The following is an 18,696-nucleotide window of genomic DNA, read 5'->3' as shown; positions in this document are numbered from 1 at the left end:
ACCGGCGAAACTATCATCCACATCAGGCCTAACAGATGTGCGCAGTGCGCACCGGAATTTAACTTCCCCACGCGACCGGCGAAGGGGTATGAGCATTTCGAGGAAACTATTTCCGTCCAGTTCTTTGGTTTTACGTTATGTGATTAGAGGGACTCTTATAGAAAATTATTTGTCAATTTAGTTTTTCTAATATTTTAGCCAGCATATCCTTCATCGCATTCTGTGTTTTGTTATCGAGTAGAAGCACAGAGTCCGAGCAATCGCCGAGCTGGAACTCTATCTCTCTATGTCACATTGGACATTGAGGTTCCGGGGTCGAGTAAACTAATACAGCAGAGCAAGAGTAGATTGTATGGAAGTGAGAATGATTATTGACATTGCGCTGTTACGTTCGGGCCACGCGAGAAGAGTGCGGCCCTGCTGCAGGATGACGTATTACTCCCACATCTCGGCATTCCCGCTCCAATGTGATCCAAGCACAACCACAAGCGACGAAATAAGCACTGTCGGCCAGACCCAGTTGGGTATGTAGGTTTTATGCACATCAGAACGACCGGGAATCGATCGGGAGCGGGAGCAGGGAGTAGGGATGTTTTGTATACTCCTACCAGTTTAGACACGCTCCCGTAGGTTGCGCGTTAAATACGCAAATAAAAATCTGACAGTTACCGAGTCTCGCCAGTCATGTAACCACCGACCCCGCCAGAGATTGACCGAGGTTAAATGGAAAGGAAGGGGATTGTGGACCTTGCAGTAAAGATGAAATCTTGTCTAGATGTTTTTTAGGCCTATTATCTCTATATGTTTCTCTATGCTTTACACAAGTTCTTAGTCGTCTTGGTTGTCGCCAAGTATTAGCCCCTCGAGTTGTAATATTTTCCTACACTATTCTCGAGTTTTTCTATCTCGCTCGACTTGAACTGTCAACCATTTTTATCGATATTACACTTTGCAGTTGTGCCGAATGCGAACAATACCACATTATGTAAGCTATCGATATGAGATTTTATGAGAACGATTCCACCCTACGGTACAATTTTCGTGGAAGGGATGATAATCAGTGCAGTAGGGTAAAGTCGTACTATTTTGCACTTTTTCGGTAATTTACCGGAAATATGAGATGTAGGGGGTGGTCTTTTGCTCTTGAGTGGTAATTTAACGGAAATATAACATGTAGAGGTTGGTCCTTCCGTAATGGGGGGTTAATAAGGTTCAGCCTGCTGTTTTGGGACTTAGCGAATTTTCTTATCAAAGTAGCAGGCTAGTCTTTGGGCAGTTATCGGGGGGAAGGGTGAACTCTTTCCCTCCCACTACCCTACATCATATAATGATAGAACACATACCTGATATCTTCTCCCATGGCCTAGATGGTACAGCTTCTATTGTACATCCACAATGATGCAGGTTCAACCCCCGGTTATAGCTGCAGTATTTTTTGAAGACAATACCAGTATGTGGCTCACTAGTATCATAGGATAATGCACCACCATATTACCATTGTTCATCCAATTAGTTCTACTATTGTTCGAGATTTTATCCTTAAATGTGGGTAACCTAGCTCACCTCATATTCATGGTAATTTACCATTTCGAAATTGTACCGTAGGGTACTGTAATTGAGGATGTTAGCGCAACTCACGCCAAACGATCCAATTCACATATACACACTCCAGGACTGGGTCCTCCCCAGCGAAAAGCATTTTGAACCCAAATAGTTCCACCATAGACGACCATAGACGACGTAACAAGATGATGAAACTTGGTGATTATTGACGAGAGAGCTTATGATAAGGCAGGAGAGACGCGCAACGTCGTATAGAGCGAGGGTGAGACTAGTTCTTTATTCGTATTAATCCCTTGTGTTTATCAAGCTTGGTTGTAGTGGTTGAAGTAAGCTGATGGAAATTTTGTTCTAACTTGGGTGAAGGTGCGGGGTACAGTTTGAGCTCCGCTGCTACGTATTGCCGAAGGTGTGGTTTCGGACTGCCTGTATTCCGCCGGGATGCGCAGCCAAGCGCCAAGGTATCACCATTAAACTCCTACTCGAGGCCAATTCGTCTTTTCTCGTGAGCTACTGAAGGAGGTTTCACAATCTATAATACTCGGGCCAAATTCTTGGAAACTTAGGGTTAGGGCTACGCCATCAGGTTCACAATACTTTTACAGAACGGGATTCCGCACACAGCGGCATTTCTGTGAGATGATGTTTTGGGGAGAAACCACGGAACCCTCATAGTTTGATCCCTCCAGACTCCCGATCCTAGTCTCTCTCAAGACCTTTTTGTTTGTGCCATCGCTATCTGCACTGGATCGACCGGCGCGCGGTACCGGAGAGATGGACACCTCGGTACTCATGACCCGAATGGAAGTAATTCTACTTTTAGTTCGATGACTAGGTATCCAGGGTGGGTTCCCACAGGTGAGCTAAGACAGTGTTACGATAAGATATAAGCCCACAAAGAACTGAGCAAATTATTTATTAGGCGTCGATATGCCTCAGGGGGTCAGTCCAAACTAGCCATGTGCTCCACTCAACGCAGTCACCAAGCCCATCAGTACCATAGTATCCTTTGCCTTCCTTTCATCGGAAGGGGTGCTTCCATCTCCAAATGCTGAATAACTCACTCGCGGAAAGCAGTACTGCCGAGTTCCGGCGGCGCAGCTAGCGGGAGGCACGTAATCACAGACTATCACTCGTCTTTGCGTTCATAGTTGGTCACTCGGGCTTGGCGCCGGGAGTGTGTGATCAGCCGATCAGCATTTGAGGGTGAGGTTTACGGACCGTGCATTTTATTGCTTACCAAGGGATGAAATAAAATAAGGTTAGACCATTCATGTGCAACCAACTCAGCTGCTCGGGTTAACGATCCGGGGGTGCGGGGGCCTGTAAGTCGCGAAAATAGTATCGTTGTGCTGGGGGTTAAGAAGGCCTTGCAGACACCACGACATCACAGTAGAAATGCGGCTCTTAGCTTTGCGTTCCACGGATGCGCTCTCACATCCCCACGGTAGACTGATAAAGTGCCCAGGATCTGCAGAGGTAGCGCGTGCGCAACGGCTTCAGGCGGTTACCCGCTTTGCGTTCCAGAGAAACGAACTAAGGTAGATTTCATTCATTAGGGTATACCCCAATAAGGGAATTCAGCTCTATGCCTAAGTTCGCTGGACGATTCGAGCCCAATTAATGAGCGAGGTGGCTTGGGCCCTTCCGAATTCCCGGCCCCAGGACAGCAACCCTTGCATGACTACAAGCAAGGGTAAACCCTGATTTGCCGACCCGACCATTTCTTCTAAGCCTAAATTCCGATCCCGGGTAGTAAGCTTTTAGAGAAATTAAGTTCTGTGCTGCAAACCCTTGGCAAAAAGATAAAAGTCTCAGGCAGATGGTGGCTCCACCGCACAGCAACATCGTCGACATATTAAAGATCGTTCTCTTTATTTCTCCAGCTATACATCTCATCCACGATAGCCCGTTCCCCGGCCCGCCGGAGCATCACATCTTACTCGGTCACTTCATTTCACAATAAACACACTATTCCGGAATACACTGTATTTAAAATATTCGAGAGCACACCGCTAGCTTCCCAGAAATACGACGACACGTGATACATCGCTATCTCTTTGCAAGGTACCATCCCTCAGATACTTGGGGAATTTATAGGAACGAACACCATATAGCAATTTCTTTTACCTGGCAACATGCGTAGTTATTTCGGTAGTCTGAGACATAACCGCTACTGGAGCACCTTTTTTTTTTTTTGTTTAATTCATTGATTACGAGTTGAATCTCAAATTATTACATATTTATTTGAGATTTGTCTAGCCTTCGCATTGAACCCGATAGTTCCACAACCGAGAATTATTAACATTTAAAATAGTTTATACTGCTAAACCTATATGTATAAGGATGTATTTACTGCGTTAGTTACCTGCTGGTACCTATATATTACTGCTCCAGGTCTAGGGAGCCCTCCCCCTTGCTTTCTGCTACAATTTGCGCCGCGTAGTGTCCTATCAAAACATAGCACTACTCAAGCGTAATGCTTGCACAACTTCTATGCTCCAGCTAGCCTCATTACACCGCGAACTGCTGGTCAAAGTCCCCCGATCCAGAGTACCAGCAACGTAAAAATAGTATACTTACCCTGAGCCATTCAGTTGTTAAGATGTATAGTTTATTCTTTTAGCTACAGATCACTACAATGATCTTATAATTTCTTTCTGGGCCTCCATAGACACACCTTATGCGATTTATTCAACAGAATATTGTTTGGCATTTCGCCAAGTCCGGAGGTAAATACGCAATATTAAGATATATATAAATCGATAGCATGGTGTTCCACTAAATTGCTATGAAATGGCTTCTTATAACGATTTTAGATACGGCTACCAAGATCGCCTGTATGATCCGCTTAGATGTACCGAGGCTAAATACGAGCCATCGCGCCTGGGACAGCCCACGCCATTGAGACCTATGAGAGTTTTCCCAGCGGTAGCGTTTAAATCCGGTGTGGCTGTTTCAAACTTTGCGAATTTCGCGGGGCCATTCCGGTATCAAATCACTAGGGAAATTTCGGAATAATGGGTTGAGTACCTGCAATGCGAGGGGCGGAATATCGGCCCACAGTTCATTTGTCACCCGCGACAGGGGGTACAATCCGCAACAATTGTGGGAATATAAGAATCGTTAATGGAATTAGAACAATAGAGAATTCTACATCTATTAGATCAGTGAAAGGTGACATATATATACTCGGCAAAATTTATACAATGGCCGGTAGAATTATTGCAAAAGTGGGTTTTCCGTGACCAGATAGCCCTATCTGCCCTTGAAGGAATTTTGGCAGTGAAAAGTACAGATCAAGAAGCCCACTCGCTCTGTTAGTTCTGACTTCCGCAATAATTCTACCAGATTGTGTGCAGTGTACAGTTCCCTACGGTACAATTATTTGGGTGTGAGGAGCTTAATTTATCCGTTTCAGGAGTGCACTGAAATGTGGGTAACATAGGTCACCTCGTATTAATGGTAGTTTACCATTTCGAAAGTGTACCCTAGTGTTGATAAACGCTTTGAACATGCGATTAAATTACGCTCAATGCACACTCGCCCGTGCTGTTGATAGTTTTTTCAAACAATGAAACTAGTCTGTGGTACGTATATAGACTAAGTACCGACCAACTCTGTCCATACAGATGATAGAAAAACTACCCCCCCCCCCTTTCCCGAAAATCACAAAAAACCCTGCTCCGTCTTCACCTCGTACGTACAAGCCGCACACGTACAATCCGGCCCATCCACCTTTACCTCATCCACCTCTTCATCTACATCTACCACAGCCAGCGTTCTTCGTTTTCCCCCTCGCACGATAAGCGGCGTTCCCCCAGTACCTCCTCCCATTACCCCACCGGGCCCGTAGTGCGACACGATGATGGGCCGGCCTTCTGCCCTGTGGTGGGGGGCGGCGGCGTATGGCGTGCCGGAGATGATGATGGGTGTGCCGATGTTGGAGCAGTTAGTTGGCGTGGGCGTGGGTGTGGGTGTGGGTGTGGGCATTGTGGCGGTCATGGGCTGGGTGTGCTTGCCACTGCTTGGGGGCGTTGAGATGAGGTTTGTTATAAGAGAGAAGAGAGATTTGGGATGAGATGGAGGGGATTGAGGGAGTCGAGGTGGGATACCTAGTGAGGAGATGGGGTTTGCGGGGTTGATGGCTGACTACTTAATTGTTGCTACCGCTGACCTGGAGCAGCACGGACCTGTTTCCGGTGTCGGGGGAAAGGCACTATTCGTTATCAAGTTACTCGTATTCGAAGCCCATGCAACCGATCGACTATCTGCTGTCGCCTGGTCGGCATCGTATGATTTTATTACACTTCAGGCACCGACATATGTATTTACTCTTGTTTGAGATTTGTATGGTTGCTACGGCTTGCATGCCGAATTGACCTTCATTGACTTTATGCAGAGTCGGTTGTGTTGAGAACCCGCGCCTGCCATAGCTAAACGGCGGGATTGGCTGGCTCAATGGCATTGATCTTCGCCGGGAGTGGCTTCGGTCTTGGACCTTTGGATGCCTGATCGAAGGCGCAGGGATAAGCAAATACAGACTCCAATTGGCTGCAAGGTCGCTCGCCCCATCTCCTGGATGGAGAATATGTACTGCACATCGTCGGAATACATTTCCGCAATACGGCAATTACTGATGGAGTGTTACTATGCGGTAGCTGTATAAGACGCTCACTTCACCCCTCCCCGCTAATCCCCACAAACCCTCCACAGCTTTACAAACCGCATCACCGCATTACCGCCGCTCCCACACACCCCACTAAAACCCACACCATGTCCCTCTACTACGTCTATGCACGCTACCACCCCACAATCCCCACCGACCCACCCACAATACTTCGCTACCTCATTACCTGCGCCTCCCGCGACCATGCCAACGCCTTCTATCGCCACTTGTTGGCGCGCATGCGCTTCTCACGCGTCTCGGCCCAGTTCTGGGCCTACGACCCCGTCGACCCCAACTTCGGCATGCAGCAGACGCTCGACGACTCCACGCTCCCCGACGACATCCGCCGCGGCATTATGATCAGCCGCCTGCCCGAGCCTGATACAACCACGGGGTGGGTCCAGGCGCCGGTGCAGGCTGGCCGTGATTGGATCAGTGGCCGCACATACTTCATCCGCAACGTGCGCCAGCCGGACGTGTACTGGTACCATCCCGGCTGCGGGGATGAGCGCATTCTGGCATCGCGGTGGCAGAAGACAAAGTTCTTTATAAGGATGTCGGATGCGGATGAGGGGGAGACAGGCACGGTGTTGATAAAGAGTGATAAGATACGGGTGACGACGGCGTCGGGAGAGGGGAAGGGGATGGTGGTGAGGAGGGGGGATGAGGGGCGGGTAGTGGTGGTGAAGCCGTCGGCGAAGGAGGTGGCGACGGCGGTGGGTGACTTTACGTTTGGTGAGCTGGCGGGTGCGTTTGGGACGGAGTGGGAGGGTGGGGAAGGGGAGGCGCCGGGGGTGGGCGTGCCATGCGAGTGTGTGACGTGGGGCGATAGGGCAGAGATGCACTTGGATGATTGGGAGCTGTGTTAGAAGGTCTTATTAGATTGTTTTTCGTTGCTATTCCAATAATAAAGCCTGCTTATAATTTACTGAATCTGAATCCTGTCGGAGGGTGGAGATATGACTAGAATTGTCATAGATTGTAGCGTTCAATTGGTCAAGTCTTTACAAATGTTGTAGAGTAGATAAAACTCGTCCTTGAACCCTTTTCTTTGAGCAAGACGCTCCTTCGATACACAAAGCAATACCCGTCAAAGCCCACAAATGTCGCCTGCGAGCCCCACCGCCAAGGTGCCAAGACCGGGCGATATCTGATGACTGCCTCTCTGATCCAACACTGGAGCGTAAAATATTTTCTCCCGTTTTTTGCCACACTTGCTGACACATTAGGCTTCCTACCATGATTCATAATCGATGTGAGCGGAATGCCGCGCCTTTCTGTGATAACAAAAAAACAGACCCGAACAACCGTGGATTTAAGGCGGACGCGATTCTCAAACAGCCTAAGCCCAGCATCGCCCAAAGGCTCCTACTCTGTATTTCTAAACTGCTCTAATACTACTAACAGATAACGTGAATTTAAGCTTTCTGGGGCGGGCACTACTTCTCGCGCGGGTATCCCGGTATTTCTCCATATTACTCTTGGAGCTCTTGGCGCTAGAATTGGTTTCACCTGATGAAATTTCGGCGGACACTCGTCACGTATTAACGCATAGTAGTATTCTAATGAGTATCGAAATTTATCAACAAATTATCTGGTGTTGATGCCATTTGACTGGCTGGCGCCGCCAGTCGTTCCCAGAGCACCGCAAGCGAGTCTCCTTTGGCCTTGTAACCATGGCAACGCATGCGCATCCGATCACTCGGAAGGTTCCTTCGAAAAATACAATGATAGAAAGAAGCCCCCTATTTGGTCCGGATTCAGTCGGAAACATATCTAAGAAATATGGAATTGACGATGAAACAAGGTGTCTAATTGCTATGAAATTGGGTAAACTTCAACACTTTGAGTACTAGTTCATATCCCTCCGGAGGCACTTAATTAAACACTGATATTTCGACGCAGCTCTTTTGGTGCGAGAAATATATAGCTCGATCACTTTTCGAGACTTGGAGTTGATTACTCTTTTTGAAGCCAGCGTTGCTCTGCAGATTCTTTCTTCTAAATTTCATATCTGTGGGTTTGGTTATCGTTTATTCTTTTTCATTGCAGAGGCGTACTTTCTTACTACGACTTACTACATCCGCTCACTAAGCTAGTGGTCTCCAAAGACTACTCCTGCCAGTATGATGGAATCCCAAATCTACTCCTCACAATCGACGCTATTAAAGTATCAGGGTTAGGGTTCCATCACTCACTCACAGTAAACAACCGCGCGCGGGAGGAGTTCAAATAGTACCCCTCTTCTGACCTCAGATGTTCAATCTTTTCTACTTCCTCGGAAGTGCCGGAGTTGCTAGGGAAGGTTTGATAGCGCCTGTTTGTTCGAATATAATAGAAGATTCTAACCCAATGTTTGATCCCATGTTTGCTTCCAAATTTGCTTCCAAAGTTTGCTCCGCATGCCCTGGAATCTTCTAGCAAATTCTAGACATTTCAGACGCTACTTTTGGCCGCCTTTGCCCTACTCTTCGCCGCCTTGGCAAGCCTTAGCCCTGAGCCCTAGCTAGTTTTCGCCGACTTTGGGCCAAAGCCCTAATTCAAATGGAATTGTATTTCGGGAGTATATATACTGACCCTTCCCCCCTCTCCCTCTTACATCACCACAGACACACAGCTGCGGGGTATGGCTCTGCACCCAGTTTCTTCTTGCTCGACCGGCACCAGTTCGCTGGTAGGCTTTTCTGAACTCCTTACTCGACCGGCGGCAATTCTACTGACAGGCTTTCCTAAAACTACTTTTTTCCCTATGCTCGACCAGCGCCAGCTCGCTGGCAGGCTCCTCTTCTGTTTTTCCTCTGCTCGACTAGCACCAGTTCGCTGGTAGGCTTTTCTAGAACTAATCTCTTGCTCGACCAGCACCAGTTCGCTGGTAGGCTTTCCTCTCTATTTCCTATGCTCGACCAGCGCCAGCTCGCTGGTAGGTTTCCCTTCTGTCTTTCTTTTTTCTCCTGTCTTTCCTTTGCTCGACCAGCGCCAGCTCGCTGGCAGGCTCCTCTTCTGTTTTTCCTCTGCTCGACCAGCACCAGTTCGATGTTAGGCTTTCCTGGATCTACTCCTCTTCCTATACTCGACCAGCGCCAGTTTTCTTTCTTTTTTTCTTTTTCTTTCTTCTTTTTCATTTCCGGTGTGGTTGTTATTATTTAACTCAATAATTGCATGCAACCTTACCGTTATCGTTATAGCAATACTACACTAACACCAGATCCCCCAGCTACCTCCATCACCCTGACATTACGAACTCGTTATAAATAAAACAGAAACGAAACGTAACAAACAATGAATGATCAATCTCAGTCTTCATCAATTAGTCCTCCCAATCCGCATCTCATGTCTCTCCTTTTTTTTTCGCCCCTTCGGATGGTTCTCCCCTTTCATACCTCCTCTTAACGAATCTTTTCTATATCTTCAAGGCCGTGCCTATAGCAACTGCACCTCAATGCCTCTTTGATTCTCAACCTCTTGTGTTGTTTGCTTCATTGAAGTTTGGCAATCGCGTTAAATTCCATCAGCAAATGTGCGTTTGCCGTCTTGCTTGCTTCCTGGTGACTGCCGTCAGTTAGTTGGCAGATTTCCTTATCAAGTTCTTCACTGTGCCTTTACTCTACCAGCATCTATCTATCCTCCGGTAGTCCTTTCTACCAACATTCATTTTAATCGGGCGGAACGAACCTCATTAGTAGACTTTCCTATTATGCCATTAAACTCCTAGCTTCCTTTGTATATTCGTTTGACCTGCACCAGTAAGCTCGTAGGCGTCTTTGTTCAGTTTACAATTCCTTGGTTCTCTCGTAGTCTTCTATAACCTAGTTTTCAAGTATTACTAGACCGGCGCCAGTCCGCTGGCAGGCCCCCCTTTCAAGATCCTAACTTTCCTTCTCTTAACCAGAACTACTTCTCTCTAGGTCGAGACTAGTCCTATGGTCGGGTCCCCTGTGAAATTCCTGATGTTCCTTGTTTCTCGTGTAGCGCCAATCTACTGGCATGCTTCCCTATTCAATTTCCCTATCCTAACCTCTTTCTCTCGACCGGAACCAATCCTATTTGTAGGCCTTTATATCAAATTCCCGTTCTCTTCTTAAGCTAATTCTCTTTCCTTTTCCCCACTAGAACCTATCTTTGGGCAGGCTCTCATAACCCTCCCTCGTACTATCCATTTCGCCCGACCTGTACTCGCACGTCAATTATGTATTTGCCCAACCAGCAAAACACACCAAAAATCGAGGTTTTCAACAACTCATAAAAAGCCCCACAGCTAAACCAAAATATCAACAACCAAGTATAGTATAATTTTGATAAAGGAGGTCCATGCTTCAAATTCTTGGCCCAATTGAGATACTGGTAAAGGTGCCATAACAGGACCCTTTTAGACACATTTCACCTTCAGGGCTTGTTCTTTGTAGATATGGCCTAAAAGTGGCCTGTAGAGTCTTTCAGGTGTCTAGATAGAAGACACATAATTTCAGGGGAGATGGGAAAGCTCTCTGGATTCTGTGTGTGTTTTGCTGGTTGCGCAAATACATACTTGATATGCGAGTATATATACCCGAATTTGCGTCATGAAATATCACTCGTTTCTTCGGTGATAAGATAATGTCTTTGTTCTCGGGAGGTGGCGATGGGAGTTTCTTTTGTTCCGTCTTTGAGTGGTTGGCGGGTAAAGGCTTTGATTTCATTAGATATATGGAGTTTTTTGGGATAATTAGAATTAGCTTAACTCATTTACTACTACGAAATAAAAAGATTAAATAGCGTGATCTCCAACCGTCTCCAAACTCCATATACTGAAATATTTCTAAGGACCCATGCTGCAATTCCGCCCAAACTATCGTTGAGTTTGGCGATGCTGGCCACACTACAATACGGGAATTAGATTTGTATGGGTGATCTATTGTATGTTTGATAAGGGACATAACAGGACCTGTTAGTAAAGTGTTACAAAATCTTCTTTTTGGGTGGGCATTTTTAGCGCTAGACGCACCTTTTGCTGTTTCGTGAGTCATGGGAACGCAATAGATAGAGGTGAGATTGATGAAACTATGTAAATGATTGATAAGTAATCGAGGATTTACTATGCTAGCGACCGTCTTGGCACTAACCAATAAGGGGTTAGGGTTGTTTACCAGCCGACGGGATTGTTGATTTAAATGATATCTTCCTGAAAGGTTTGACTTGGGTTTGTCCAGAGCGTGAATTGATTCTAGAACTAGCTATATAAGAAACATGAATTTTGGATAGAATCATAAACGACCAGTGGAGAAGCGTTTTACAGCTCCTTCAGTACACCGCGTAAAACACGGCGTATTAACAATCATCGTCTCCCCAGAAATCCCGATATCAAAGGAAACACACAACCCTAACAAAGCTCCCAATCATCACCCCTCAGGCCTCCTCTCTGCACCCACGTCACAAATTCCTCATCCGACTCCGCCCACTCCGTCCCAAACCCTCCCAACAAATCCCCAAACGTAAACTCCATCCCCGTCCCCACCACCCCCGCCTCCGCCACTCCACACACCACCTGTCCTCCCATCCCCGCGACCACCCCCCTCCTCAGCACCACCTGTTCCCCTCCCACCCCTTGTGTCGTCATCCTTACACGATCCGACCTTACGAGATACAGCGGCCCCTCCCCCACCGCCTCCACAGCCGTCATCACGAACCTCGTCTTCCGCTCCCTGGACGGCACAACCTCCCGCCCCGCCCTTGGAAGATACCAGTACACCTCCGGCTGCCTAATATTCCTCACATAGTACGCGTGCCCACTGATCCACTCCCTGCCCGCCAGCGGCGCTGCAAGCGGCCATGCTATCCTGATGTCTCCGTTCTGCAGCCACGACATGATGATGGGCTCCTTCGTCTCGAACGGTAGTGATTCGTCCTTCAGGACAGAGTGCAGCCCCATCTCGCCGCCGACGTTGTAGGTCCACATCTGTGGGGAGATGCGCGCGAGGCCGAGGCGCTTCTGGTTCGCGCGGAAGAAGTCCTCAGCGTGGTAGCGCGAGGCGCAGGTTAGGAGGTAGCGGCCGCAGTTGAGGTTGGGGAGCTCGGCGGGGCGGGCGAGGCGCACATAGACGTAGTAGAGGGATTTAGGGAAGTTGTCGGTGGAGGCCATGTTGGTGGTGGTGGTGGTGGTGGTCATGGTGGTATCCTGGGGGTGCGGGGGGGTGCTATATAGGAATACTGCACGGTAACAATATCAGAACTAACGTGGCATCTCCGCAGACCATCTGCACCTCCCTCAAAACCAGCTGAAAGATAGCCGAAGAACCAGTGATCACAAACCGGGCTGCATTTCCCCTGCATCCCTGTTTTGGGAGACTTGGCGGGCGGGGATAATGCTAGCGGGGACCGAAGAGGAATGGTCGTTGTAAACCAGCCCGATCAGGTTTGTAATGGTGCAGATCTAGGGCTGATTCTTGCAGTAGTGTCTGTGCTGCTGCAGGACTAGGCAGGGTTGAAATAAGCGCTGGCTGCTGCCTGCTATACCCGCATTAGCCGATTTATAGTAAAGGCGCTATTTGGATTCAGATCAGGTAATGATAGGTTATTCTGCTAAGCCAGTGATGGCTAGAACATACCGTCACGAATATTATTCGATCACTCTTCTGCACGGCCTTATTCTCAGCTCATCTGAACGAGTAGAGTTAGGTTTCTGAATCCAGCTGCTGAGTCAGGATCGAAGTCGGGGTTGGGAGGTCTCATGCATGACGACCATACGCTAATGCATTAAAAAGATCTTGCAGTGTCTCATAAGGTTAAGCGCCACGTAGATACATAGGTACATGTCATGAGCAGAGCTAAGCAGAGTTAGAGAAAAGTATTCTAAAATGCGATGAAGAGGAGCATTCGATACATACCCGAAAGCATTTTTACTGCCATCAGTAGGTTTCGACCACATATATATATAGCGAGCCGAACTACTGACTTACTCTAGTACTGGGGAGGAGGTAAGAACCTGAACATGAAATATGCAGGCAGAGATTTAACTTGCAGTTTAAACTATGCGCAAATCAGAAACTGTTACCGCCAACACTCATGTTCAGGTTCTTCATACCTGCCGAGTATTACAACAGATTGTGATGCAGTAGCACCGAAGACAGATTAGCCTCTTTTATCCGCTGTCAAGCCCATATTCCCACTTTTATTCCTGTAACCGGGAGTCTTCTGAGGCACCTACGTTTAAAAGCTGGTGATCGAGGGCCGGGCATCGATGTGAGACCAGGGAGATTGATTGCTCTCTGGCTCGGATATCGTCGATGAGAGTGATAGTCTCTCAAAACACATATGCTTAACTGGTTACCACCGTGTATTGTAATGCGCCCTAACACCTATGCGATAACCTGTTTCGCCACGTGGGAGCAAGCGTGAGAACACATACCGCTGTATTTGAGAAAATTCGTTGCGCTGCAACAGGGGTGTAGGCCAACCAGAGGTAGTATTTGGACGTCAATATGCAAGATTTGGTAGAGAAGACCCCTGCTGCAGCGCAACGAATTTTCTCAAATACTGCGGGATACTCTACATTTAGGTACAGTAACTTTAAAAGTGGAACTTTAAATACCTCGCAGACGTCAGGGTCTGAAAGTATCTCTTGCCTCAATTCATCAAGTAGTAAAAAAGGTTTATGTACTTAATGAGTCTTGCGCTGGCAAAGGAAAGGATCTCTTGTCTTAGTTACCTATGCTTATAGAAGACATCGGTAACGTGGTAAACCAAGGCTTTGATCACTGTAGTAGACGATACGAGCTGGCTGGAGCTTGTACCGCCGCTCAAATGTTCGACCATTTCTGAACGTTCCACGAGATGGTAGTAGAAATACCGACAAGACAATCTTGGGCCAACAACCCTAACCCTAACCCTAACCCTATATACGGGAATATGTACCGGGGGTTAAGGGTAAGTACTGAGAACCCCCTTTTGGACTGTGAGGACTAGCGGGTATCTGCTATTGGTCGATTCAAATAAAAATGACACTTGACGGCCAAGAGAGTATTTGAATTGTATGTTGCAGCTTTTGCAACGCAACCTCCATCCCCTCTTTTCCACTGATACTCTTTTCGAACTCCACAAAAAACATGTTTGAAAGTTTAGGATTGCTATTAGGGTGATTGCCAGAGCAAGAGCCATCATTTGATTATTTCTTTGTATTTTTAGCAAAATATTTAGATTTTTTTGAGTGAGGATATATGAACTTGAAGTGTCTTCGTACTTTTTTCCCCCATACAAATTTCAAGGCCAAGACCAAAGTTCATTGGCTACTTTTTGGTTCCCATTGGCAGTTCCGAGTTTTATTCAAAATCCAAAGCGTCTTGGTATTTAACGTGCACGCTCGGTACAGCAAACGCTTTAGTGATGGGCACTTGGAGAAATAATTTTGGGACTTTATATAGAGACTTTATCTTGGTATCCAACAAAAATTAGGAAGACAGCGGGAATTTGATTTTAAAATACGCTGCCCCAATGGGAAACTCTGGCTATGAGTACTCCACAGCATAGTATTTTTTTTTGTAGAGTAGCGGTATATAATCCACTGGAGAAGGGTGGTTTGTATTGAAAAATACGGAAATTAAAGCTTTTAGTAGAATTTTCATCTATCGGGATCTAGGGATGTATTTTAAGCCTATCCTGCAGTGCGAGTATTTAAGCTCTACTGATAATTAAGCTCCGTCTATTTGATTTAGATACTTTGAACTAAGTGTGTTCCAAACATGGGTAGCAATGTCATATACGCATTAGACAACAAATACAGATAGAGTACACCAGTAAAAATTGGGGTGAGATTATTATGCAAGCTTTGAGGCATTCAGATGAATACTGCATTTACATTTAATTTTAAAAATGCCGGATATCCATCGCACTATTTATTGTACTGCCTAAATTCTATACTATAAGATTGGCCATGGATGCATATATGTGTATACTAGGGTGTAGTGAAAAGTGATCCGAATGTGATAAGACAAATACAGTCGTTTCTGAGTCGACAACAAAACCGGCTCGATTACGAATGATCACTTTTTTTGGTTAACAATCAGTCAAAGCAAAAGGGTAGGAGCGCTTCTGTTGGCTTTTGTTGGCTTCGATTGGCTTATTCGCCATCGGACCGGTTTCGTCCTTGATCTAGAGACGACTGTACACCTATTCACCGTAACATTCACTTATCAGATTCTGATCACTTACCCTCAACACTGGTACATAAGTATATACATACTCGTTTTGATTATCGGGATTATTCATTGGATTATCACACTAGAGGTTCAGAACGCGGTGTTCCGAATTAATCCGCATGATCCATTCATGGATTAGGAATACAAGGGGAGTATTTTTTTTATTTTTTTATTTAGTTCAATATGCTTCTGCCTAACACTGGCCTTATGATTAATTGATTAGGCGATGAAGATATAATTTACGGTGATATGGACGGCAATGGCTGCGATTCCTCTTGTCTTTGTCAACTCCCTACTCAACTCCGACAAGAGTTCATGAAGTATGGAGTCACTCCTCACTACAGACTTTGCTTTGGCTTCATTTGCCAATGCAAGTTAAAATCTCCTCCTTTTGGATATCGAGTCTGAAGGTCACCTCTCAAAGACCACCAGCATCTCACTGCTCCCAAAGCCCTACTTTCAATAACTTGAAGGATGACCACCACTCAAAGTCCCCTATGTGGGCAACTGGCATTATGCCACCATTAGTTTTTCCTTATTTTGTATTTCTTTTGTGTTATCCGGAAAGTTTTTTTTCATTTTTTCTTAGGTGGGGGTTTCCTTAGTCATCAACCTTGTAAGAGGAGTATGGTTGGTAGTGTACCATAGCTACTATAACTGGGGGAACTGGCATTGGGGATAGGTCTTTATGCCATAGGCTATGCCTGCATGCAGTAATTGTACCTAGAATCAATTTATATGATTTTAAAAAAAAAAAAAAAGGATGGCAATGGCTGCCTGTGTCAGGTCAGATCATCTCAAGCTGCTACACTAGCCGAGTTCAAACCCCTACAATCAAATCCCGAATTCCCTTACTACAGAAAACATGGCAGGTGGGACCTCCGACCGGTACTATCAGAGCCCCCGATAAAATCATTTTCAATTTTCTCGACTTGAATGGGATTTTCCAGCCTCTTCCCGTTCGGTAGGGGTGTAAACACTTCTTTATTGCGCAGACCAAGGGCATGGGCGCCATCTTTGTAATCTGTTCCGTCCCACCACCCCCCTTTCCCACGCCCCATCTCTATTCCACGAATCTCGCGACCACGAACAAACCCAGACAGTGCAGCCCACTCAAGCTACGAACAAAGATATATAGCAAACAGTGCGACGACGCGGTTAAAAGTCTTCACCGTTCGTTCACTCATTGACCAACAGGCCCGGTGCTGCTTCCAGGTACATACGGCCTCGGTTAGTGCGCATCTTTACGCGACACCACACTGACATCTGCTAAAACCGAGCCCTACCCGCACGCCTCCCATCAAACCGTGCACGCTAAACCTTAACTTTAACCTCACCTCACGCGCTAGTGCTAGCACCAGGGGTGGCTAATCTGGTGTAGCTTTGTATCGTGGTGATCGGCACAGGGGTTGATACCGCCTCACTAGGCAAGAGCTAGCTACAGTATGTAGGGACGTCGAGTACGTTGAGATTCTGAAGGCCGCATACATTCACACCCAAACCGGGAAATTTTTTTTTCTGCTGTTTCCTCAATTCGTTCTTGAAGGTACGCCGAGTGCTATAGCCCAAAAATGAAAGAAAAAAAGAAAGAAAAAAGAGGTAACGTTGAAGATGAGGAATACGGTAATGTAAAGACTGCTTACAGATATATAGGAAGTGAAAATATCTGGTACTACTAGTGGGGGTTAGAATTCGAGCACAATACCGCGTCCATGTCAACCGAAAACATGCCCCCGCTACCGTACCGCCCTGGTACTGGTCTACCTATCTTTTCTATGATCAGCTTAAATCATAACTCTATTATCTCATTACTATATTTATAAAATAACAACCTTGTCTAGGGGTAATGATATCTGATTCGCACCTCCCCAGTAACCACCGCAAATAACCGTTTCAACATGTAGTTCAGCTCTATGTGCATATACTCACCAGCGCCTCTCTCCCAGAAGGTACCTATTACCTTCCTGCACTCCCCGCGGTATGCACCCCGCACCCCGCACCCCCACAGCAGCGGTCGAGTAACATCACAACCAAAATGAAATATCCCCTCAAACAACTCTTCGACGCGTACCATCACATTGATACAATGTCCAATGCCCAACCCGCTCCCAAGGGCTCCTACCCCCCCCCCCCCCCCACACACTGGGTGTTACATAAAACGCACCTCCACGCGGTTCAGCTCTGCCCCAACCCCCAAGCCTCTCTTTGCTCCTTTTCATTCATGCACCCAGAGTCCTGCCTTCCTATCGCATCCCAAATCCTCACCCACCAAACCACCGCCTGCGCAGGATGCGTCAATTAGTTGCAAGCTAACGTCCATCCTCCCAAGGCGCAGCCCTCAACGAAAAGTGCAACTTCGGTGCAAGGCCTGTTTACGGAGACGAGCCCAGTCACCAAGCCATGCCGCAACCCATCCGCGCGGTTGTAGTGGTAGGTTTGTGGTTGTGCTTTCATGATCGGACAGGATCTAGAGGCACTAGTATATATCGGCAATATACACTTTTTGCTATACGTTCGCCCGGTGCCTGCCTGCCGAGCCGAAACCAGAGAGCAAGGCAGTGAGATATCCATTCAGCGCATGATCCCAACCACGAGAGACGACTCCGCCGAGTCTATGCTTGGAAGCTACCTCCCTATATATAGGCTAACGGGTCTTCTAATTTCTTTTTTGCCAACCCTAATTTGCTCTGTACGTGGGCTGGCTATGCGCACAACGCCAACGGTATCAACGGAATCCGGGTCCCCTTCTAGAAGCATGTCTCGTGCGTGTGCGCAGAGAATTGCTCCCGTCAGCATTAACACATTAGTCCCGGAGTTCTCGCCGGGGGTGCCAGAATGATTGGTTGATGCCTCTATTGCTGGCTGGGGGCGTTTAACCTTTTTGGAGCCGATGCTGTTTTTAACCACGATTGAGGGAATAGCAAAGGAGTAGGTGAAAGCATGGAAGGGGTGAGATCGTGACATGTCCTTATTTTGGTTTGTATAAGTAGGGGGAATAACTACTGTCTTTCAAATGACGAGTCCACTATCAGTACTCTCAAATCTCAACTTGAAAGCCTGACGCCAGAGGAAAGATTGAGTAGAATTGGTTCTTCACAACTGGTATTAGTTCATCACTGTCACTAAAGGTTAGCATTCTCACTCTTAGTGCTCTCTTGAGCTCCGATCCCGATTGCCCATCCAACACCTTTTTGTATCGTACTCCTACCATGTCAAGATTTAAAACGCCTTTCTAACAGGAATCAAAGCTCTACCAACCCCTAGGACCTCCGGCATCCCTACATTTTGAGCACACTCCAA

At 46.8% G+C, this 18,696-nt stretch overlaps 4 protein-coding genes across 4 annotated transcripts; 2 read left to right on the top strand and 2 right to left on the bottom strand.

Moving 5' to 3' along the window:
• Positions 1–5,229: 5,229 nt before the first annotated feature.
• Positions 5,230–5,553, bottom strand: LAJ45_10176 (uncharacterized protein; the record flags this gene model as incomplete). Its single annotated transcript, XM_046119705.1, has 1 exon — positions 5,230–5,553. One exon carries the CDS (start codon positions 5,551–5,553, stop codon positions 5,230–5,232), a length of 324 nt encoding a protein of 107 aa, XP_045967155.1.
• A 783-nt stretch (positions 5,554–6,336) lies between these two features.
• On the top strand, positions 6,337–7,098 carry LAJ45_10175 (uncharacterized protein; the record flags this gene model as incomplete). The annotated part of the gene is made up of 2 exons (XM_046119704.1): positions 6,337–6,976; positions 7,067–7,098. The coding sequence occupies 2 exons, from the start codon at positions 6,337–6,339 to the stop codon at positions 7,096–7,098; spliced, it is 672 nt and encodes a 223-aa protein (XP_045967154.1).
• A 4,487-nt stretch (positions 7,099–11,585) lies between these two features.
• LAJ45_10174 (uncharacterized protein) lies at positions 11,586–12,371 on the bottom strand (the record flags this gene model as incomplete). The annotated part of the gene is made up of 1 exon (XM_046119703.1): positions 11,586–12,371. One exon carries the CDS (start codon positions 12,369–12,371, stop codon positions 11,586–11,588), a length of 786 nt encoding a protein of 261 aa, XP_045967153.1.
• Positions 12,372–16,967: 4,596 nt separating this feature from the next.
• On the top strand, positions 16,968–17,824 carry LAJ45_10173 (uncharacterized protein; the record flags this gene model as incomplete). Its single annotated transcript, XM_046119702.1, has 5 exons — positions 16,968–16,995; positions 17,050–17,065; positions 17,238–17,239; positions 17,301–17,374; positions 17,732–17,824. 5 exons carry the CDS (start codon positions 16,968–16,970, stop codon positions 17,822–17,824), a joined length of 213 nt encoding a protein of 70 aa, XP_045967152.1.
• Between the last annotated feature and the right edge of the window lie 872 nt (positions 17,825–18,696).

This window comes from Morchella importuna (assembly GCF_003444635.1).
Source record: "Morchella importuna strain M04M26 chromosome Unknown Morimp01GS042, whole genome shotgun sequence".
NCBI lineage: Eukaryota > Fungi > Ascomycota > Pezizomycetes > Pezizales > Morchellaceae > Morchella > Morchella importuna.
Note: the sequence above shows the minus strand (reverse complement) of the source record. Positions and strands in the feature narration are given on the sequence as shown.